The 18114-nt window shown below is 36.1% G+C and overlaps 1 protein-coding gene across 1 annotated transcript; it reads right to left on the bottom strand.

Moving 5' to 3' along the window:
* Positions 1 to 353: 353 nt before the first annotated feature.
* Positions 354 to 4953, bottom strand: LOC143461297 (nucleophosmin-like). The gene is made up of 11 exons (XM_076959172.1): positions 4817 to 4953; positions 4611 to 4693; positions 4187 to 4364; positions 3878 to 3919; positions 3639 to 3751; positions 3455 to 3540; positions 2907 to 2988; positions 2663 to 2797; positions 1018 to 1083; positions 797 to 874; positions 354 to 552 (listed from the first exon to the last, which is right to left on the bottom strand). Exons 1-11 carry the CDS (start codon positions 4854 to 4856, stop codon positions 505 to 507), a joined length of 951 nt encoding a protein of 316 aa, XP_076815287.1. The 5' UTR covers positions 4857 to 4953; the 3' UTR covers positions 354 to 504.
* Between the last annotated feature and the right edge of the window lie 13161 nt (positions 4954 to 18114).

Consider the following 18114-nt stretch of genomic DNA (forward strand, 5'->3'; position numbering starts at 1 on the left):
AGCCGGCATAGTTTTCATTTCGACCCTTGGAATTTCCTTCTGCAATAATAGGATTGTAATTCGATATGCACCAGACCGAAAAAACTGGAGCAAACCTCCGGAAAGTGCAGACAATGTTTACTTAAACATAATCGTCCAAAGAATAAAACTGAAATTCTGCAAAAACTTGCCCATGCCAACAATTCTACTGAAGACGAAATGATGAGAAATACCATAATGATACCTGTATGTTTCAATGGGCGGTTTGCAGGATTTGTTATATTTCATGTCATTGGGAATTAAAAATATTGCTCAAAGTAAGTTCCTGCCGTTTTGAATTTAAAAGTCTGTCTTTAAAATTAACGCAGTTTCGATTGTAAAAAGCCGTTGCAGCGTTTATTTTGTACACTCGGTAAAACGCGTGAAAAACACGATCAGGTCAAAATAGCATAGGAAAAAATGCCCGAAAATGTACAAAACGCAGAAAGGGCACTCGCGGCAGTATATGGCAGGAGATAGATGCGCTTACAATCCCAAGTCTTTCTTGTGTGCTTTCCAGAGGTCTTTGATCCACTGAAAACGTTAAAGGATGAGTTAGCAGATGTTTCTACTGTTTATAACAATGAGCCGGGCTAAGTGGCCCATCGTGAAAACTGGTATTTCAGATATAAAGACTGTTGTTACGACAAAGAGCTTTAAGCTAGGGTGTTAATGTAAACCGCGACGGATGCTTCTGCGTTCATTCGTGATGACTGTTCTTTTACCATCCTACTTTGACAAGAATTAAAAACCGAAAGTCTCAAATTTGGAAACCTACCTCATCGTTTGAGACTTTGAATGCCGACTTTACCCAGTTGCAAAATTTATCTTCTTTTTTCGGTTTGCCTCCTGGATACTGTGAACAAAACGACATTTTGATTTGAGCTGTTACTAACATCACTCAATAAAGCAAGGATTAACAAATCCATTTTTCTTGCAAATATGCTGATTAACTAATGCAGTCAGTTGTCCAATATGCAATCGAAGATGCGTAGTTACCTTTTTGATTGCTGCCTTCACTTCATCTACGCTTCCATATGCTTTGGCTGGTGTTTTCTTTCCACTCTGGGTAAAATATTTTTAATTAAAGTCAAATAATCAAGTTTAGGATTCGGTTAAGAAGTGCGATTGATGAAATTTAGCGACTTTGAATCTTACAATACCATGTGGAATGCTGGCAGTGACCACAAGGCGCCCCGTCACATCATTAAGTATCGACTGTTTAAACAAGTTTTGTTACTATAAGGGAAACGAAATTGGCACGGTCTCATGTCCCCGCAAAAGCGCATTAATCAAACCCGGCAAGTGACAATGAGCGCGCGCACTTGGCGACAGTCAACGAGCGGTTCACGGTGGCGTAGGAAATGAACATCAATCAAGTTTCCCACGTGTAGGCGAACGGCTGGCGACTTTGGGTCTTGTAAAAGGCGACCGCATGTTGCAAGTCGCTAAAATTGATCGACAAGTCGGTTGTAAAGCGGACAGACAGAATGTGAAACTTTTACAATAACAGGATTAATTTGAGGGGTTCGCAATGGGTCGCATTTGAAAACATGGACGACCATCGAGGCATAATGACCGGGAACCAATGAAAGGTTTATTTGACGTCATTATACACTCGAAAAACAAGGGAAACGTTGTAAGGTCGTTTGGTCAATGGCACTCATGTAGGGTACAATAATCAGTTCGTGTGAAACGTTTGCCATAGGATGCCGTTATTAAACCAGGAGCTAAAAATGAAAGGTTTTTAGTGTTCACCGTAGTCAAAATATTGAACAACATTTAGCGGGTGGCGCTGGCTGAAAAGGCCGGGTTGCTTTTTCACGCTTTTTGTGCAGTTTGGGTTGAGAGTTATAAACAGACTTCACTCGAAGCGGTAATTGTTGCAAATGTGAATGATTTCAAAGTCGGTTCCACTGGTAATTAGGCTGTTGACACTTTTCAAAGCTGAAGTTGTCTACAACACCATGGTAATTAATCACATTGGTTTCTTTGTTTTGGTTAATAACCTGAAGGAATTTCTCTTCTCGGACTTGCCGGGAAACGTGGAAAGTTTTAACACCTCAAAACTTTACAGACACCTTTCGGAATTTACTGATTACAAAAAATGTATTTTCTTGAAAGCGTCCACCCCAAATATTTTAAGGGGGCAAAAGCACTTAAGTGGAATGATCAACCTCAATCTTAACAAGGCGGTGATCAACACACGCGGAACAGATGCAACACAAACCCAACGAGGAGAAAATCTACTTCATACAACATATGAATAAGCGTTGCTAAAGATGCTTATCGAATAGCGAAAAAAAATACCACTTCTGACTTCTGAGAGGTCCTTGTGACGCCGACAAATTAATGCTGTGACGTTATTAGGTGCAATAAAAATAAATTAAGTTGCTGCTGGGAATTTTACAAAACTTTGCTAAGGATGTACTTCAGTGAACTCTGTAACTCCATTGACTAAAATGAAATGGTGAAGACAATATTAAGTGCCACACTGCCTTTTAGCGGGTAAAAATTTTTATCCTATGCGCCACGTAAGGTGCACTTACTTCGTTTGCGGCCACAAGGCGAGGCTTAATAAAAGTCACTGCCTGAAGTTAAAACTACCACATATTACAAAAATTATGACTTCCAGATGTCGCACCTGTGGTGTTTTGTTTTCTTTTTGCTGAAGAGGAGTTTTTGGTGTTCCAGCATCAATAGTTCTTTTCTTTTTCTGTGGAGTAGTCGTGTCTGGTTTTTTATTCTCATCTCCTGCCTTCGTCTCCAGCTTACGTTTCTTTACAACAAAGAATGGTTAAAAAAATGACCATAATGAAGCAAAAGTACCTATAGAGTGTAGATATTTTATGTTAAAACTAGAAATCTGGAGGAGAATGCCCCACTACCTTAGGTTGAGGAGCAGGAACTGGTGTTTCTTCTTCGTCCTCATCTTCCTCTTCCAAATCAACATCATCTTCGTCGTCTTCACTGAAATGTTATTTGCAATCATTAGTAAACACAATATAACTTCCTAATGTTGTTGAATAACAAATATTGAGGATTAAAACAGGAAGTGTGAAAAAAATAGCAGAAGTGTAAAAATCGATACACATTGAGGGCAATAGAACTACAATACAAAAATTGTGTAGTTTGCTTCCTATCATTGCTTGAGAGGAAAATAAAATGCTAACCATTATATCGGGATCAAATAGCAACTCTGCAAATAACATACGGTAAAAGTGTAAAACTTGCAAAGTTTGTCAATAAACTCCATAAAAACCAATAAATACTGGTTTGCACGGCCACCTAACCCAAAATATGCCAGTTGGAGTAGGAAGAAAAGTACTTTCCAAAAATTATTCTCTTGCTTTAACAGTAATTTTAGCCATGGAAATGCTTTATGTTCAATAAGTGCCGAAAATATATTTTCTATACAACATTAATAATCCCATACTCCTCATCCTCGTCGTCCATAATTTCTTCTTTTATTTTCTGCTTCTTGACTTTCCCAGACTTGACTTGCTTTTTCCCTGCATCCCCCTGCAAGACATATATATATACGTAGTATGAAAAATACAACTAGGTCACTTCTTTTAAAAGTATATAAATTTTCCCAAGTTGTGTGACAGCCTGCTTACATTTTCCTTGATTTTAGGCTTCTCTTCTTCCACCTCATCTGAAACATCATCATCCAGATCCAAAGAAACCTCATCATCCGAATAGTCTTCGTCTTCTGAGTCATCTTCGTCTCCTGCAAATATATATTTAAAATCTTATAATCGCGATTAGAGATTTTCTAGTCTTTTACAGTTTAAAGTTTACTTGAATCCTTTGATATCTTACAACCAAATAATATTGGAATCAGCTTAGTACTTACCCATCATCATATGGTTGCCAACAAGGTGAACTGGCCCATTGCCTGCAAATAATTCAATAAAATTACTGCAACTGTATGTTAAATTTATAAGAAACTAAAGTCTAAATATTATTATCACAATAACCACTATAAACCGTACCATGACAAATTTTAAAGTTTTGAGAAAGTAATTATGCAAAAGGCAGTTATACTGAAATTTGTATCCAATAAAGATCACCATTGTCAAATACAGATAATAAAGTTTCTTAAACAAACAATAAACAAAAAGTCTTTGAACGTGCTCCCTGATTACTTGAATAAATCACACACCTTCAATGAGCTTAAATATAGCAGGAGGAAATATGGTTAAATCTGAGAGGTTTACATCTTCTTGCGAACCGCCTCGTAATGAACAAAAACAAGCTTCAACTCTCTCCTGTCTGGAGTTGAACGATGTCACTTCAAGTAATTGTCTTTCACCATCTTTTGCACCAACACCCATGCAAGCCTATGATAAAGATGAACTTCAAGTGCCAAGCATCGAAAGTAATGACTTTAGTGAAATGATAACAGTAAACTGCACGTAACGCATTACCACAGTATTGTAAATGTCCTCAGTTTCGATAATTTGCTAAATCAAAGTGGTTGCTTATTTTGTTAAAGACAGTAGACATTGCTAATTACAAATAAAGATGCTTTACAATAAATGTATGCAACAGTCATCTGCAAAAATGCCTTTTTCATATTATTTTACCCTTTTCAAAACGAGTTGTTCTAACCCTCCATCATCACGACCTTCCCAATGGTTTGACTTTTCAGCCTTATCTAACTTTATACCTGCATGAACAAATAACTTTCAATATATATGACATATGATTCAAACAAGATTTGATAAGCATAATTCAAATCACATTGCATTCATCATAAACAATTCTTCTATGATATGTATGAAAAACTTACACCAGAGATATTCTTTGCTCATATCTGTTTCAAAGTCCATTTTTATTATTAAGATAACTCTTCAAAAAACGAAAGTTACAAATACTTACAAGTAGAAACCTTTAAAAAATAAAATCATAAACAAAATGTAAACATAAATTATTTATATATATATAAATATTTGGCAAGTTCACTTTAAGACTACAATATGCACCAGCCAAGATTATAATGGCAATAATTTGTTTCCTGACAGCGTTGTGGCGCTTTATTATAATATACTAGCAGCAGCAAGAAAACTCACGCTTTTTAGAACATGCAATAAGGCACGACCAGATTGATACTATTTTATAAAATTTCTGTGATGCAATGGAACCTAACAGTTTACTTTTTTCTATGTTTGCATCATTTTGTTCTATTTGAGATTATTCCTATTTTTTATCTCAAAATGTTATTGCATTTGTTCTACTTCGTATGTTATAGTTCAGTTTTTGACATTGATGTCGGGAGCAAAAAAAAGGTGCTAATCATTTCTTATTTGTTCATTTCTCACATGCCATTTCAGTTTTATCTACGGTTCTGTATTTCACAAAAAATCATTAAACGGCTTCATTAAATGAAAGTCCGTTGAAGACACAGTATGGCGAGCTATTGAAAATGCTTTTCCTTTTAATATTGATTAAGTTCATTTTCAGATTGTTGCATATATCATATACTATCTACTTTTTTATTTTTGATTTCTGTGGCCCGAACAAACTGAAGCTGGAATTTGACACTGTTCCAATATTATCAACTAACTGATATTATTGGAATTGATACGAATAATTGATACTAATATTCTTTGTACTTGATTGAGCTAAAAATAGCATAAATCACTTGCAAAACAAACTCGAAGAAATCGCATGATGGAAAAACATTTAACAAATAGCTAGTATACTTAATACCTTCCTCAACATGTTGGTACTACATTTTATACGACATGACCTAAAAATGACTGCTTCAGTTAAAGATCGTACGCCGTAATTTGTAGAAAAAATCTGAGGTGGACAATTGTACCTTAATTACCATTTGTATGTTATTTTAGTTGTCTTAGGTCTGTAAAATCCAAGGAAGCGAGTCAACGCCACTGGTTTATGAGTGTTATATTTTACTAAGCGAAGTGATTATTTTAGTTTACCTAAGTTGCTAAATCACAATGCGGTGACCGACAAATTCTCGCTGATGGGTTAATCACTCTCGTTTTGGAACCAGGGGTCGAAGGGGATTAGTTTTAAATTAATTTAGGACTTGGAAAAAAGTGTCATTTTTAGTTGAAAAATGGCGTTTGTTTCAATTCGAAGTCTAGCTTCGTAATTTAATCATGAAAAGTAAGATTTGGATCAGAGAGGATTAGGTTTAGGTTAATTTACACCTTGGAAAATTTAGTATGTCGTTTTAATTTGAAAATTAGCAGCATAAATTTCAATTCACAGACTAGCCTAATTGCTGTTACTGTATTTTCCTACTTTGGTAAACAGCTGTCGATAAAATAAGTGTCTACTTCACCAGCCACTGTTTACCAAAGTAAGAAAATATCAATTGCTTAACTGGCGGCCAGTGAAATACACGAAGCCATTACTAAGATGCGTATAGACCAGGGGTTACCCCACGAAGATCCTTGGGTCACAAATTATGATTTTTGCATTTTTGTATGAAATACCGGTTTAACGTTTAATTGAGCTATAAAAGCAATTTAATTTAGCAATATATATGTGAAAAATTCCATCAGAATTTTTTTGGGGGAACGAAGAATGCTCTGACCTGACAAAGAGGTACGAGCAGCAAAAAAGGTTGGAAACCCCTGGTGTAGACATTGCATTTGTGATACTTGCTAGACATGCTCTGCACGTTACGAAACATACTTTATGGGATTTCTTAAACGTCTGCGCAAACGTAAGACAAATTTAGGTTTATACGCACAATGCAGTTTACAGCTTTTAATGCCTTGCCAACTTAGCAAACTACAGTCGAAATCGGTTAATCGCATACATCGGTTAATCGCATAGCATTGCATAATCCCAAACCATTCCCATTCACTTGTGAAGAAAATTCAACGGTTAATCGCATAAGGGTTAATCGTATAAATCGGTTAATCGAATAGGAATTCTTGATTGATTTGTAGACTTGTATCACTTAACCGCATATTTCCTTTGATGAAGTGTTAAGTTGCTGAAGATTATCCTCACCAATAAACAAAAATCGAAAAAAGGCCTTCTCTACAGTGATTATGAACCACAAAACTACGTTTCATTTAAGGATTGTTACGGATCGTTACATCACAATAGAACAGCAAGACTAATTTTTATTTAAGGATTGTTGCGTCGCAAAGCGCAAACCACATGTCGAAATCGAAAAGAAGGAAGCTCACTTGTTGCGTCATAATACATTGTGTCATTCCAAAAATCGGCGGAGGAGCAAGAATGCGTGCGCCGGTGTTTAAAAAAGAGAATAGCGGAGAAAATGTAGGAAATGCATACATCGGTTAATCGCATAAAAAAGCTTGGCAAATTGACTATGCGATTAACCGATTTCGACTGTATTTAATCTAACAGAGATCTACGGAAAGTACGATCTAAGGACCAACTTTTGGTTTGTTCATTATAAATTGGTGTTGAAACAACCAGTTTTTCTTTGTTTATTTGTTAAAAATCGGCATGAAAATAAAAAACTTTGGGGTGCACATTGATAAATCTCCCAACTAGGGTCAATCGGCAATTTTGCGGCTGGTAAAATTTTCTCTATAATTACTGAAAAAATTTAGAACAAAAAAATTTTTTTTTAATTAACCTCACCTAATATTCCTTAAAACAACTTTAGCAAATTTCAGGGAGCTACTCAAAGTAAAACGTTTGTTATTACCCTTAGAAGGTTGCTATCTCAAATAAAGACCAGAACGATATGAAAAACAGCAAAAATTTTTTTTTCACTCTGTAAACTAAACTGCTGTTTCTCCAGCAAATGTTGCACTTTTTTCATTCTTTTTTCACACTGAGTAGCTGTATTCTTCTTCCGTGTATGTACAAAATTTTAGATTTCTATGTGTGTTTTTTCAATCTTTCCTTTTTATTTTTGTGTGTGGTATCACAGTTACAAAACAACCCCCAAAATGCGGACAGCAAAACGTGGTAATTCTCGTTTATCAAGTGCGTTGTTTGCACGCGATTATTTGCTTACTTAGGTCTATTTGAGCAATATGGAGTTACCAAATAAGAAACCAAGGAAGTCTGACGATGACGTAACGTTAAACCCAGCTCTTCCAGCTATTAAAAACGGCGAAATGTCCATTCGAAGGGCCTCATTGGTTTTCAATACTCAAAGCGTAATGACTCACTTTTTATTTTGCATTACACTGTAAAATACGATAATCGTTAAGGTTAATTTACGCTTATAGGATATGCGAGGTATACTAAAAACGTCTTAAAACTTGGCCTATCCATTGTATAAAGGCAAAAGTAAAAACGAATCGTAGTGGTTGCGCATCGTTTTACACATACCAAATTACTTGAATATTATTCCCCCTTATTATTACAATATTTATACATACACATCCCTTATTACTCAATTATTCACAAATCAATGAATAAAAACAATTTATTTTGCAATTGCTCTCAACTCCAGTGTTCTTCTTCAGTCTTGCACACAACAAACTGCAATACTGTAAAAGGCTAAATACTCATAAAAAAAACTTCCGCAAAATCAGGGACATGCGGATGCATTTATGGGAATGTGTGACTGCATTTGAAAGGAGTGTCTGCAATAACCCAGAAAAAGTAGTCTTGGAAGAAATCGTTTTGCTCCGTTTTTGAATCAGTTGAAATAAAATAAAATTATAGTAAAAAAGTAAATTAAATTCTGCACAATATAGTGAAATTTTTTTTCTCTAGCCCCAGGCAATTGTATTTAAAATGAGCTTTAAATTGCTAAGTAAAAATGTGACGCTATTTAACTGGAACTTCAGGAACTACAACAAAAAAGTTAGACTGCATAAAAACATATAGCCTATCGCAAGTAAACTAGGCCTAAGTCGTAATCACACAATTTTGTTCCGAAACTGGTGAGGAAATTGGTTAAGAAGGATTCAAGGATTAGTGAGTCTATTTCATTACGGCGGTAGACTAGCCTAGCCTACCGTTTATAAACTATGCAGGTATATTAAAAATTTTTTAATGCAACGGTCAGGCGATAAAGTACGTTTCACCGAAAATAGAAAGTGAAAACTTTAAGTCTTATTAAGCTTTAGGCAGGTCTATAAACAGTTGGCTTGCGCCTAACCTTAATGCAGATATAATTCTACAATGACAATTCTGTTTTTAAATCAAATGGCTAAAATTAAATACAATTCAATCCAATCCAATCCAATCAAATCAATTTCGTAACAATGGTAGTGGCCACACCAATCCTTACCTTTAATAAACCAACACACGCCATGAGAGCCTTATACTTACTCTTTAGCTCAAGTAAACCAAGACACATGTTTAGAGTAGGTTACCACTTTTTTCTTACACGCAAATCTTTAGAGCAAAATTTGTGTGCTCTCACAGCAAAACTTCAGAAAACCTACCATAACGTTATACCAATTAACAATACACCACTCAAACCTTATTACTCGAAAATGTAATTTAAGTTTTCTTATCGTATTGTACAAATATTATAAAAAGAAGCAAGAAAACTTTAAAAAAGTTAAAAATTTTTAAAAACGAGTTTTTTTTAACTTACTTATTTTTCAGGCAAGTTTCAAAAAGTTTGGTCCGGCAAGCCGTGACCAAAGTCCCTTGCCGCATCCCGTATAATTGCAGCAATATGCAGAGATGCAAAGACTCCAAATACTCATTTGGTTCGACTCACACAAGGAAATCATTTTAAATTGTTATAAAGTCGGCTTTTATATCTGTGAAAGAATTTTCTTAAAAATCACTATGCAACAGCTTATGGCCAGATTTAGAAGGCCTAAGGGGCCCCTTTCAATGTTTTCTGGCCATTTGCTTTATACCTCAAACGACCAAAAATGCACTGCAGTATAATGCGAAAATTTTCGTCAAAGTTAATAGTGCTGAATACGATGAGGCTTCATCTGACTTCTAGTAAAGTTGCATGTAATTCTTCGGTATGGGTAGCCTCTTGGAAACAAAATTTCATTCAGTATAGTGTGCTAATTGTCATAATTAGCCCTTATTCCTACGGAATTCTCTTGCAGATCTGATGAGTTACAATATTATTACTGTTTTATTTCATGTGTTTATCAACAAGCGTTGTGCTATATTTTGGGATGCTTATGTGGATTTTTTCTAAGGAATTGTATATTGCTTTTTAGAAAAGAATTTATTTTAAAATTGGTTGTGTGAGCGAGGATAGCATAAGATATATTTACGCCTTAATAATTAACCTTCACAAAAAACAAACTGTAAGCTGTTCAGTTTTCAGCAGCAACTACCAGCAGGAAGCTACTCGAGCAATCACAGTCTGTTATTCTTTATGTCACCAACAGTAGCCTGGTGCAAGTTCACCAACAGCAGACTTTCAATTACAGAGCAGCAACCAACAGCAGGATGGTATTGGAGCATCGACAGCTAGCTTATCATTACGTCATCAACAGCAGACTAGCGTTACATATTACCAGCAACAGCTTATTCCTTGATTACTGAGCAAACAATAAGAGGGTGCTATATGAAAAAAGCTGCTGTATAATAGTGATAACAACTGTCGTTCTTCTGATTACTATGTCACTTAGCGTATTTTTATCGAAAAATTTTTACAAGTTTGTTTTGTCAGCTTATCAACAGCCTGGTTACTGCACTGTCTCAGTGTCCAACTTTATATGGCTTATTAGGTAACATGTTTGCATTTATGAACATTGCTTTGACGTTATAAATTTCTTTTGTATTTGTGACAAGACACCAAGTGCATCACGTGATCAGCACAGCATCATTGGAAGAATTTTGCAGAGCCGCATATCAATGATGGCTTATGCTGCAGAATTAATCCAGCAAACAAGACAACAGTTACCCAAATCGCACACGATCTGGAAACCAAGTTAAAAGAAAGAGGGAATTCCCCAACATGACGAGGCGTAAAAAGGATGTAGATTACCTGGCGTTCAACTCTTCGGATTCCAACAACTACAATTGACGCGAACATGTGTGATAACAGTGGATGAACCTAAGCTACCAACCGAAGAAGTCATCTTATTGTCTAATCAGACTCTATGAGCGAACTTCTTGCTGCAAGTCGGACACACCTTAGATCGATTACCATGGACATGGTAACGGTTATATACAGTAGAACTGTTGTCGAAGTAAGACACACAGCGATACATAGTGAAAATACAGAGGATACAGCGATGCAGAGAACGCAAAGCGAGTTTTAAGGCTGACTGGGAAAACGTATGTGTCGAAAAGACTGAAGAAACAACTGTAAGATATGACAATTTATGAGCGAGCATTAATGTTACAACTGAAACATTAAGTGTGATTACTGTATTATTTACAAACTTTTCGGAGGCGATTTGTAAGGGTCGACAACTTGTACATTTGCTGCATGGTCGTGTTCTTTTGTTCCAGAAATCAATAAGTTGGTGTAAGCGAAATAAAGATTATAACCCGTTGGCAAACTAAAGTTGTCCCTAAGTTGGCTCATATCGTGCTAATTAGCCATCGACGAGGCAATCAACAATCAATTGTGACACTAGCATCAATCAACAGCCAACCAATTAACTTTCGTCACAGTAACTTATTATGCATGTTAGGTGTAGTTGCCGTGCTAACCAATATTCATCTTTATCATTTGATTACATTGTTCTTGCACATTTTAAGCCTTTTGGGCTCTGTTGTTTTTTCTCGTTCATTGTTTGCTGGTGGAGTCGTTAATTGTTATTTTATCACGCTATAATGGTTTACAATTTATTTTTCGTTCCCCCACAGGCAATGACGAAAAATAAACAATACAAACCACCCTGCCTCCCTAAATCACTGATCAGTAGCTACTTGACGCCACCCATAGCAGGATGCTTTACCGATCAGCAAACAAGTGATGTCACGAATTACAGGAAGCTACTCAAAAACAGCACTGTGATAATTGATGATGTCACGAGAAAATTTTAACATGTGCTTTAACAACTGCTATTGTCATAGAGGTATAGTAAAAGGCTTGTGATAATATTATGATTTAATGTAATATAAAATTGTGTAAAACATAGAATTCTCGTCCTTAAGTGTAGTATCAGTAAAGTTTAACGCTACGTCAAGACAGTTTCCTGTTTGACGCTGCAACTTATGCGATCATAGTTCGTCATGCCTTTTTTCATGTGTGTTTGGCCTGCTGTAAAAAGTCGTACAGTCGCATTATCAATTACCAGCAACTAGTAGCATAATACAGTTGAAAGTAGCTGGAGTCGACTAGTCTAAATGCTATAATATTAACTGTTAAATGAAATGCTGTTGATGTGCCAATGTTCTGTCAATTTGTAATCGTTTAAAGAACAAACAATATACTCAGTTTATACAATCAACATTCTTGTGCAATCTGCTGATGAGTACAATTTAAAGAAGTTCAGTGTCGAGTTAGACAACTTTGCTTGTCGGCTTCACAAGACAATCAGCTTTTAGCTGAACAATCGAGTCTAGGGTTGATAAAGCAATTAACGACCTTGAGGCTCATTTATCATCGAGCGCTATAAACATTCAGACAATCGTAAATTGTATTGGAGTGACTGGAACAATCAAGTTCAACAACCAAAACCAATCATTCCATTACAGGCTTTACGGAGAAAGTCTAATTCATAGAAGCGAATGAATGGTCCGCGGATGGCATATGGTAGCAGAAAAGATTAACTACAATGAGTTAGAGAGAGGAAAACACCACATGACCTACGCCCTTCGAGCACCACTGATAACTAGGGCCCGCAAAAGTCAATAAAGTCAAAATTTTTTAAGGACCTCGTCTGACCACGAATCAAAGAATAAAGTTGTTTTCAGCACCTAGGGGATTGTTTCTAAGAAGTTTATAGGTCAAAATAAAGTCAAAATTTATAATAAAGTCAAAATTTTCAATAAAGTCAAAATTTGTCAAATTATGGCTTTTGACAAAGTTTTTGTGTTTCTTGAGAGTAATTTTTGTAAAAATCCTCGTGGAAGCATTGTAAATCAGGAACTGCGACACAATTAAACCATATTAACCCATAAAAGCAGGAAATAAGTCACAATGCCCACTTGGATCAGCAGTAACTTTTATTTCAAAAAGCTATTGAGAAAAGACAGAAATTTCAAGCCTGAAAATGTTAAAAATTACATGATGCTGTATTACAATAAATAAGTTGAAACACTTTTCTGTAGTGATTTCTTTAAAGCCGCGTGAAGGGGGTTACATTACTTCTTCCCTGTTTAATTTGCTGTTTATTAGAATTTACCATTGCGGAGAAAATCGAGGCAAAGTGCCCTTTTCACAAGGACAAAATAACACAAGCTACCTAAATCTATCGCCAAAAAACACGACGCACTTTTTATAATCCAAAAAACACCTTGACTTTTCGACAAAATATTACGTTTGGGTCTGAAATTGACAAAATATTATGTTTGGGTAACAGGAGGAAGAACTGTGGCCTCTACAAATAAGCAATTTCGTTAGGTCAAAATAAAGTCAAAATTTGATAAAAATAAAGTCAAAAAAAATTTTTTTTAGGTCAAAATAAAAATGGCCCTACTGATAACATACTGTAATTTTCTTTTTGAAAATCTGACAGTAGGGTATGCTGATTGGGAGCAAAGCATAGATATCTTATATTTAACAACTAGATATCCAACTCTCACTGAATAGTAAAGCAAACCTGCGATGACACATGCGCCCAAAAGCGTTGGGAGAGAGTGAGGCAAAGGCTTTTAGCCAATTGTAAATTGGAGTAGTTTTGTAAAGGCCTAATTCTATGGAAGTTTTTCGAAAGGCCGAGGTGTTTGCACTGCTGAGGTGTTTGTTATATATAAGATATCTATGGAGCAAAGTCAGCCTGCTTGTGGTCGGCAATCACCAAGTGGGTTATCAATTACACTGGACAACAATTTACAACTTATTTTTTATTCCTCGCTCATTTCAAGTTTACCTAGACTAATTTTGCAATGCTGAATCCAAATCTGGTCTTAGATTTTTTCTAACACGTCACGTTTTTGAGATATGATATATGCTCACGACAACCCATAACTGTGATTTTGGCTAATTTTGGCTGAGCGGAACAAAACATTACATGTAATCAACCCAGTAATTTCTATTGAAAATAACAGCATTATCATACTGCACAATTTAATACAACCCAGGATAATTAAATCAGACAAAAATAACATTATATTCCCTCAAAAGTGCTTTATACACTTGCTCTTTCGAGTATGTTCAGTGTCAGTTTCACGCTGAAGAAACCAGCAGTAGTCCCCTATCATGTTTGGGTTAAATCGACCTCTATACCGCGATTCCATCACAGAGATGTCTTGGTGAAATCTTTCCCCATGCTCGTCGCTCACATCACCCAGGTTTGGCGGGAAAAATTCCAAGTGTGAATGAAGAAACTGCAGTTTAACCGACATTCTGCAGCCCATTTCGCGGTATGATTCCAGCAAATTGTCCACTAGTTCCGAGTAATTTTCTGCCCTGTACTTCCCAAGAAAATTTTGTACAATCTGTACAAATGCATTCCAGGCTTTTAATTTTTAATTCAATTGAATTAAGCTTGGATGGAAATACTGGGTCACGGATCAAATCATGTATTTGGGGGCCAACAAATATTCCAGCTCTCAGTTTAGCATCACTTGGTATTGCACCAAATTTTTCTTTTATATGCAGGAATCCATCTCCATTGAAATCCATTGCCTTCACAAATTGTTTGATCAGACCCAGTTTAATGTGAAGTGGTGGCAAGTACACTTTGCTCGGATCAATTAGGGGTTGGCACTTAACATTATATCTTCCAACAATGTAGTCCGTTCTCATTGGCCATTCAGTTGTGTCATAGTGGTTTGCATCGTCTCGACTGTCCCACAAACAGAGAAAGCACATATGCTTGGTGTAACCCAACTGCAATCCGAGTAAAAGTGACACAACTTTAAGGTCTCCACATATGTTCCCCCCCCTACCCCTACCCCCCCCCCCCCCCCTCTATAGTCATGGCCAAGAACATTCAAGAATGCATTAATTGTGAAAAGATAGAACATTGCATTTACAAAATAATGTCAATATTGATCTTACATAACATGCATTGTGACATAATATGACCAACAATTCGCTGGGAAAGAAAATTGCACAATACCTTGTACTGTAGAACCTTATAATATAGTGCCAATCAATGCAAAATCCGAATTTCGTGAATTTTTATATCTTGAAAACCTGACGTGATAGACCAATTCTGATTTCAGATTTGGAATCAGCGTCCCAAAGTTAGTCTAGGCAGTTTATTTTCATTTGAGGAATAATTTTGCTGTTGTCCAGTGTTATCATTGTACTACCTTGTTGCTTTTTACTTAAGATTTTTGTATGCCAGACCACATATTGACTGATTTAAAACGTCGGAACGATGCAGACTTGAAGGCTGTAAAGATGTTTCATTATGGAAAGTCAGCCTATCGCACTTGTTTACTAGACCCACGGTTTTAATCAATAAATTAGATACGTTGCAGTCAACAGATCTCTGTTGTCCTTTAAAACATGTAAGTACACTGTAAAAAATCTTTTCTAATTATAAGTCAGTGAGACAATTGAGACTAACTATAAGCCATACTTTTCGTTGGAAGACTAACTATTAGTCTCAATTGTCTCACTGACTTATAATTAGAAAAGATTTTTTACAGTGTAGCCTAGGCCTAACTTGTATAGGGGATCCTAGTCGGCTTGGTAGCCATGTGGTTCGAGCGTTGGCGTCAATTGTGGCTTGTGTTAAGAGCTCAATATCTATAGTGCCAGTGGCGCTATACCGATACATTTCTCCTGTTAATTTGACCTGACAGACATTTCTAAATTCGGGCAATAGCACACTAGGCTATATAAAAATCAAAAAAAAAAAAAATGTGTGACAATCAGAACTTGCAAAAAGTATAGGCCTAGCTCGAGCTGGTTAACTGGGGCTTAAGCGATAAGGAATGATCTTCAGGTTTAAATTGTGCAAAAACTTTCCTTGGTCCAAGGTTAAAGATTATCTTATGGCGAAGGTACATTGTTGTTGCGTTGTTACGTTGCTGCGTTGTTGACTCCTTGTCTCAGAAGGCTGCTATTTCTGTTGTCTGTTACCTTCGCTCATATATTAAAATAAATGAACACGCGGTTCTTAGTTCAACCTTTACTCGAACGGATGTCCTGCGCGCAGACAGTGCAAAAACGAATGGCGTGGTAAAACGAACGTTCAGTGCGGAAATCAACACGTGCTGGGAGCATTCTGAGGGCGCCAACCAGCGACAAACCAAACAACCACCCAACGGCCGCTACAATCTTACCTTACTTTAACCTCATTACCCTTACCATATCTTATTTAACCTTATTTTAAGACTAGAACGGCTGATACGGTCATTTTGACCGTTTTAGAATTTGAAGGTGCAATGTATTTTTTTTACGGAAATCGCATGGGTGCCAAATTTCTTGAGTGTTCCTAAGTAATAAGCAGGAATGCTCATGCTGAGTATCAAGTCGAAGACTGCTTTCAAAAATATCTTAGAGGGTGGTTTACCTCCAAAGACCTTTAACGGTCATTATAACCGCTATACAAAAACCATCGTTTGCAAGTCTTTTGTACTCAAACATTGTCTTTCTATTTTCTGATAAATTGATTTTATTTGTGACGTCATAGAGTCATTTATCAAAAACAACTGCATGACAATTCAGAAAGCATTTATAATAAATTTTCCCAGTTATCAGTTAGCACTGGAAAGAGACTTACTTCAGGTTATTGAAGAGTCAAAGCAGGCATCCATCGGTGGCCCGTTGTTGTTTTCTACAACATTTTGGATTTCGCACGCATCAATACTTTTGTGCTCCACAAAAAACGAACAGGTGGCAAGGTTTCAAGACGAGCTTTCATCTTAAGCTTGCTACAGAACTATGTAAACTACTTGAAACATCAAACAGAAATGCTACGGTTGCTAGAACTTGCTCACTATGGAATGCTCGTCAAAACAACAAAGCCAAGAAGCGTGAACAGTGTGAAATAGCTCCAAACTGCATACAAAACAAAACCAAGAAACTTTGTTTTAGATGTAAGAAACCGTATGTGGCCAGTGTTCCGCCACAGAGTGTTCCAAATGTGTTAGATGTGCGACAACGCAAATGTGAAACATTTTCCAATTTTGTGTCCAGGTTTTTGATCATCTCTTTAAATAAAACTGTTTTTCATGCATAGATTGATCGAGTTACGTGACTTGAGTATTTATTCAACAATTAGTTTGCAAACACACTGCGCATTTACTAGCAAAACCGTGTTTTCGAAAAGCGATCAAAATGACTGTTGAGGACTTATTGTAACTCCGTTCGTTTTAGTGTTTACCATCCATATGCATACCAACGTGCATGCCCTTCACGTTTCCCAAATATTTTTAACTTAACTTCCTTTTCCAATGTAATTTAACTAATTAATTGTGTTTGATTACTTGCTAAATTCTATTAAGTTAGTACAAATGCACAATGTTAATTGTAGTAGCATCACTACAGTTAACATTGCACACTTAAAGTCCTTGGGCTTGGCCACTTTTTCTTGCTCGTTACTTGTTTGCGAGTGTATCTTTCATTCTTGTTTTAGCATATTTTAACAAGGTTCTAAAGCATAATTCTTTTTTCTCCCTACCGTCAATGTCTAAAATTGAATTATACAATAATCATAAAAAACTGCCATTTCTGGGCTTGCCTACCTTTGCAGTAAAGAAATTAACCAATTCTATGAAGATTACATTCTATTAACCAATTAAACTTATTTACCATATTACTGTTTCACTATTACAAAGAACAAACCTATAAACTTTGTTCTAAAACCCTAAAACCCTAATGTCAATATGTTATTATAATAATTACACTAAATCAATGAAAATAATACATGCGCCAACACCAGAAGTTTAATTGCAATAGCTGGTAGGCATTCTGTGTTACATATGTCCATTAGCCCCGTAGCGACAAGCAAATACTTTGGACTGGAAAGGATGGCATTTCTCGACAAAATCAAAAAACAAAAAAACATTCATCAGTACAGATATAAACAAAAACCAACAGTGTTGCATATGTAGGTGTCTTCAAATTTCCACAAAACGTCTGTTGTTGGCCTTTCTAATGTGTGC

Source organism: Clavelina lepadiformis, chromosome 5 (genome assembly GCF_947623445.1).
Source record: "Clavelina lepadiformis chromosome 5, kaClaLepa1.1, whole genome shotgun sequence".
NCBI lineage: Eukaryota > Metazoa > Chordata > Ascidiacea > Aplousobranchia > Clavelinidae > Clavelina > Clavelina lepadiformis.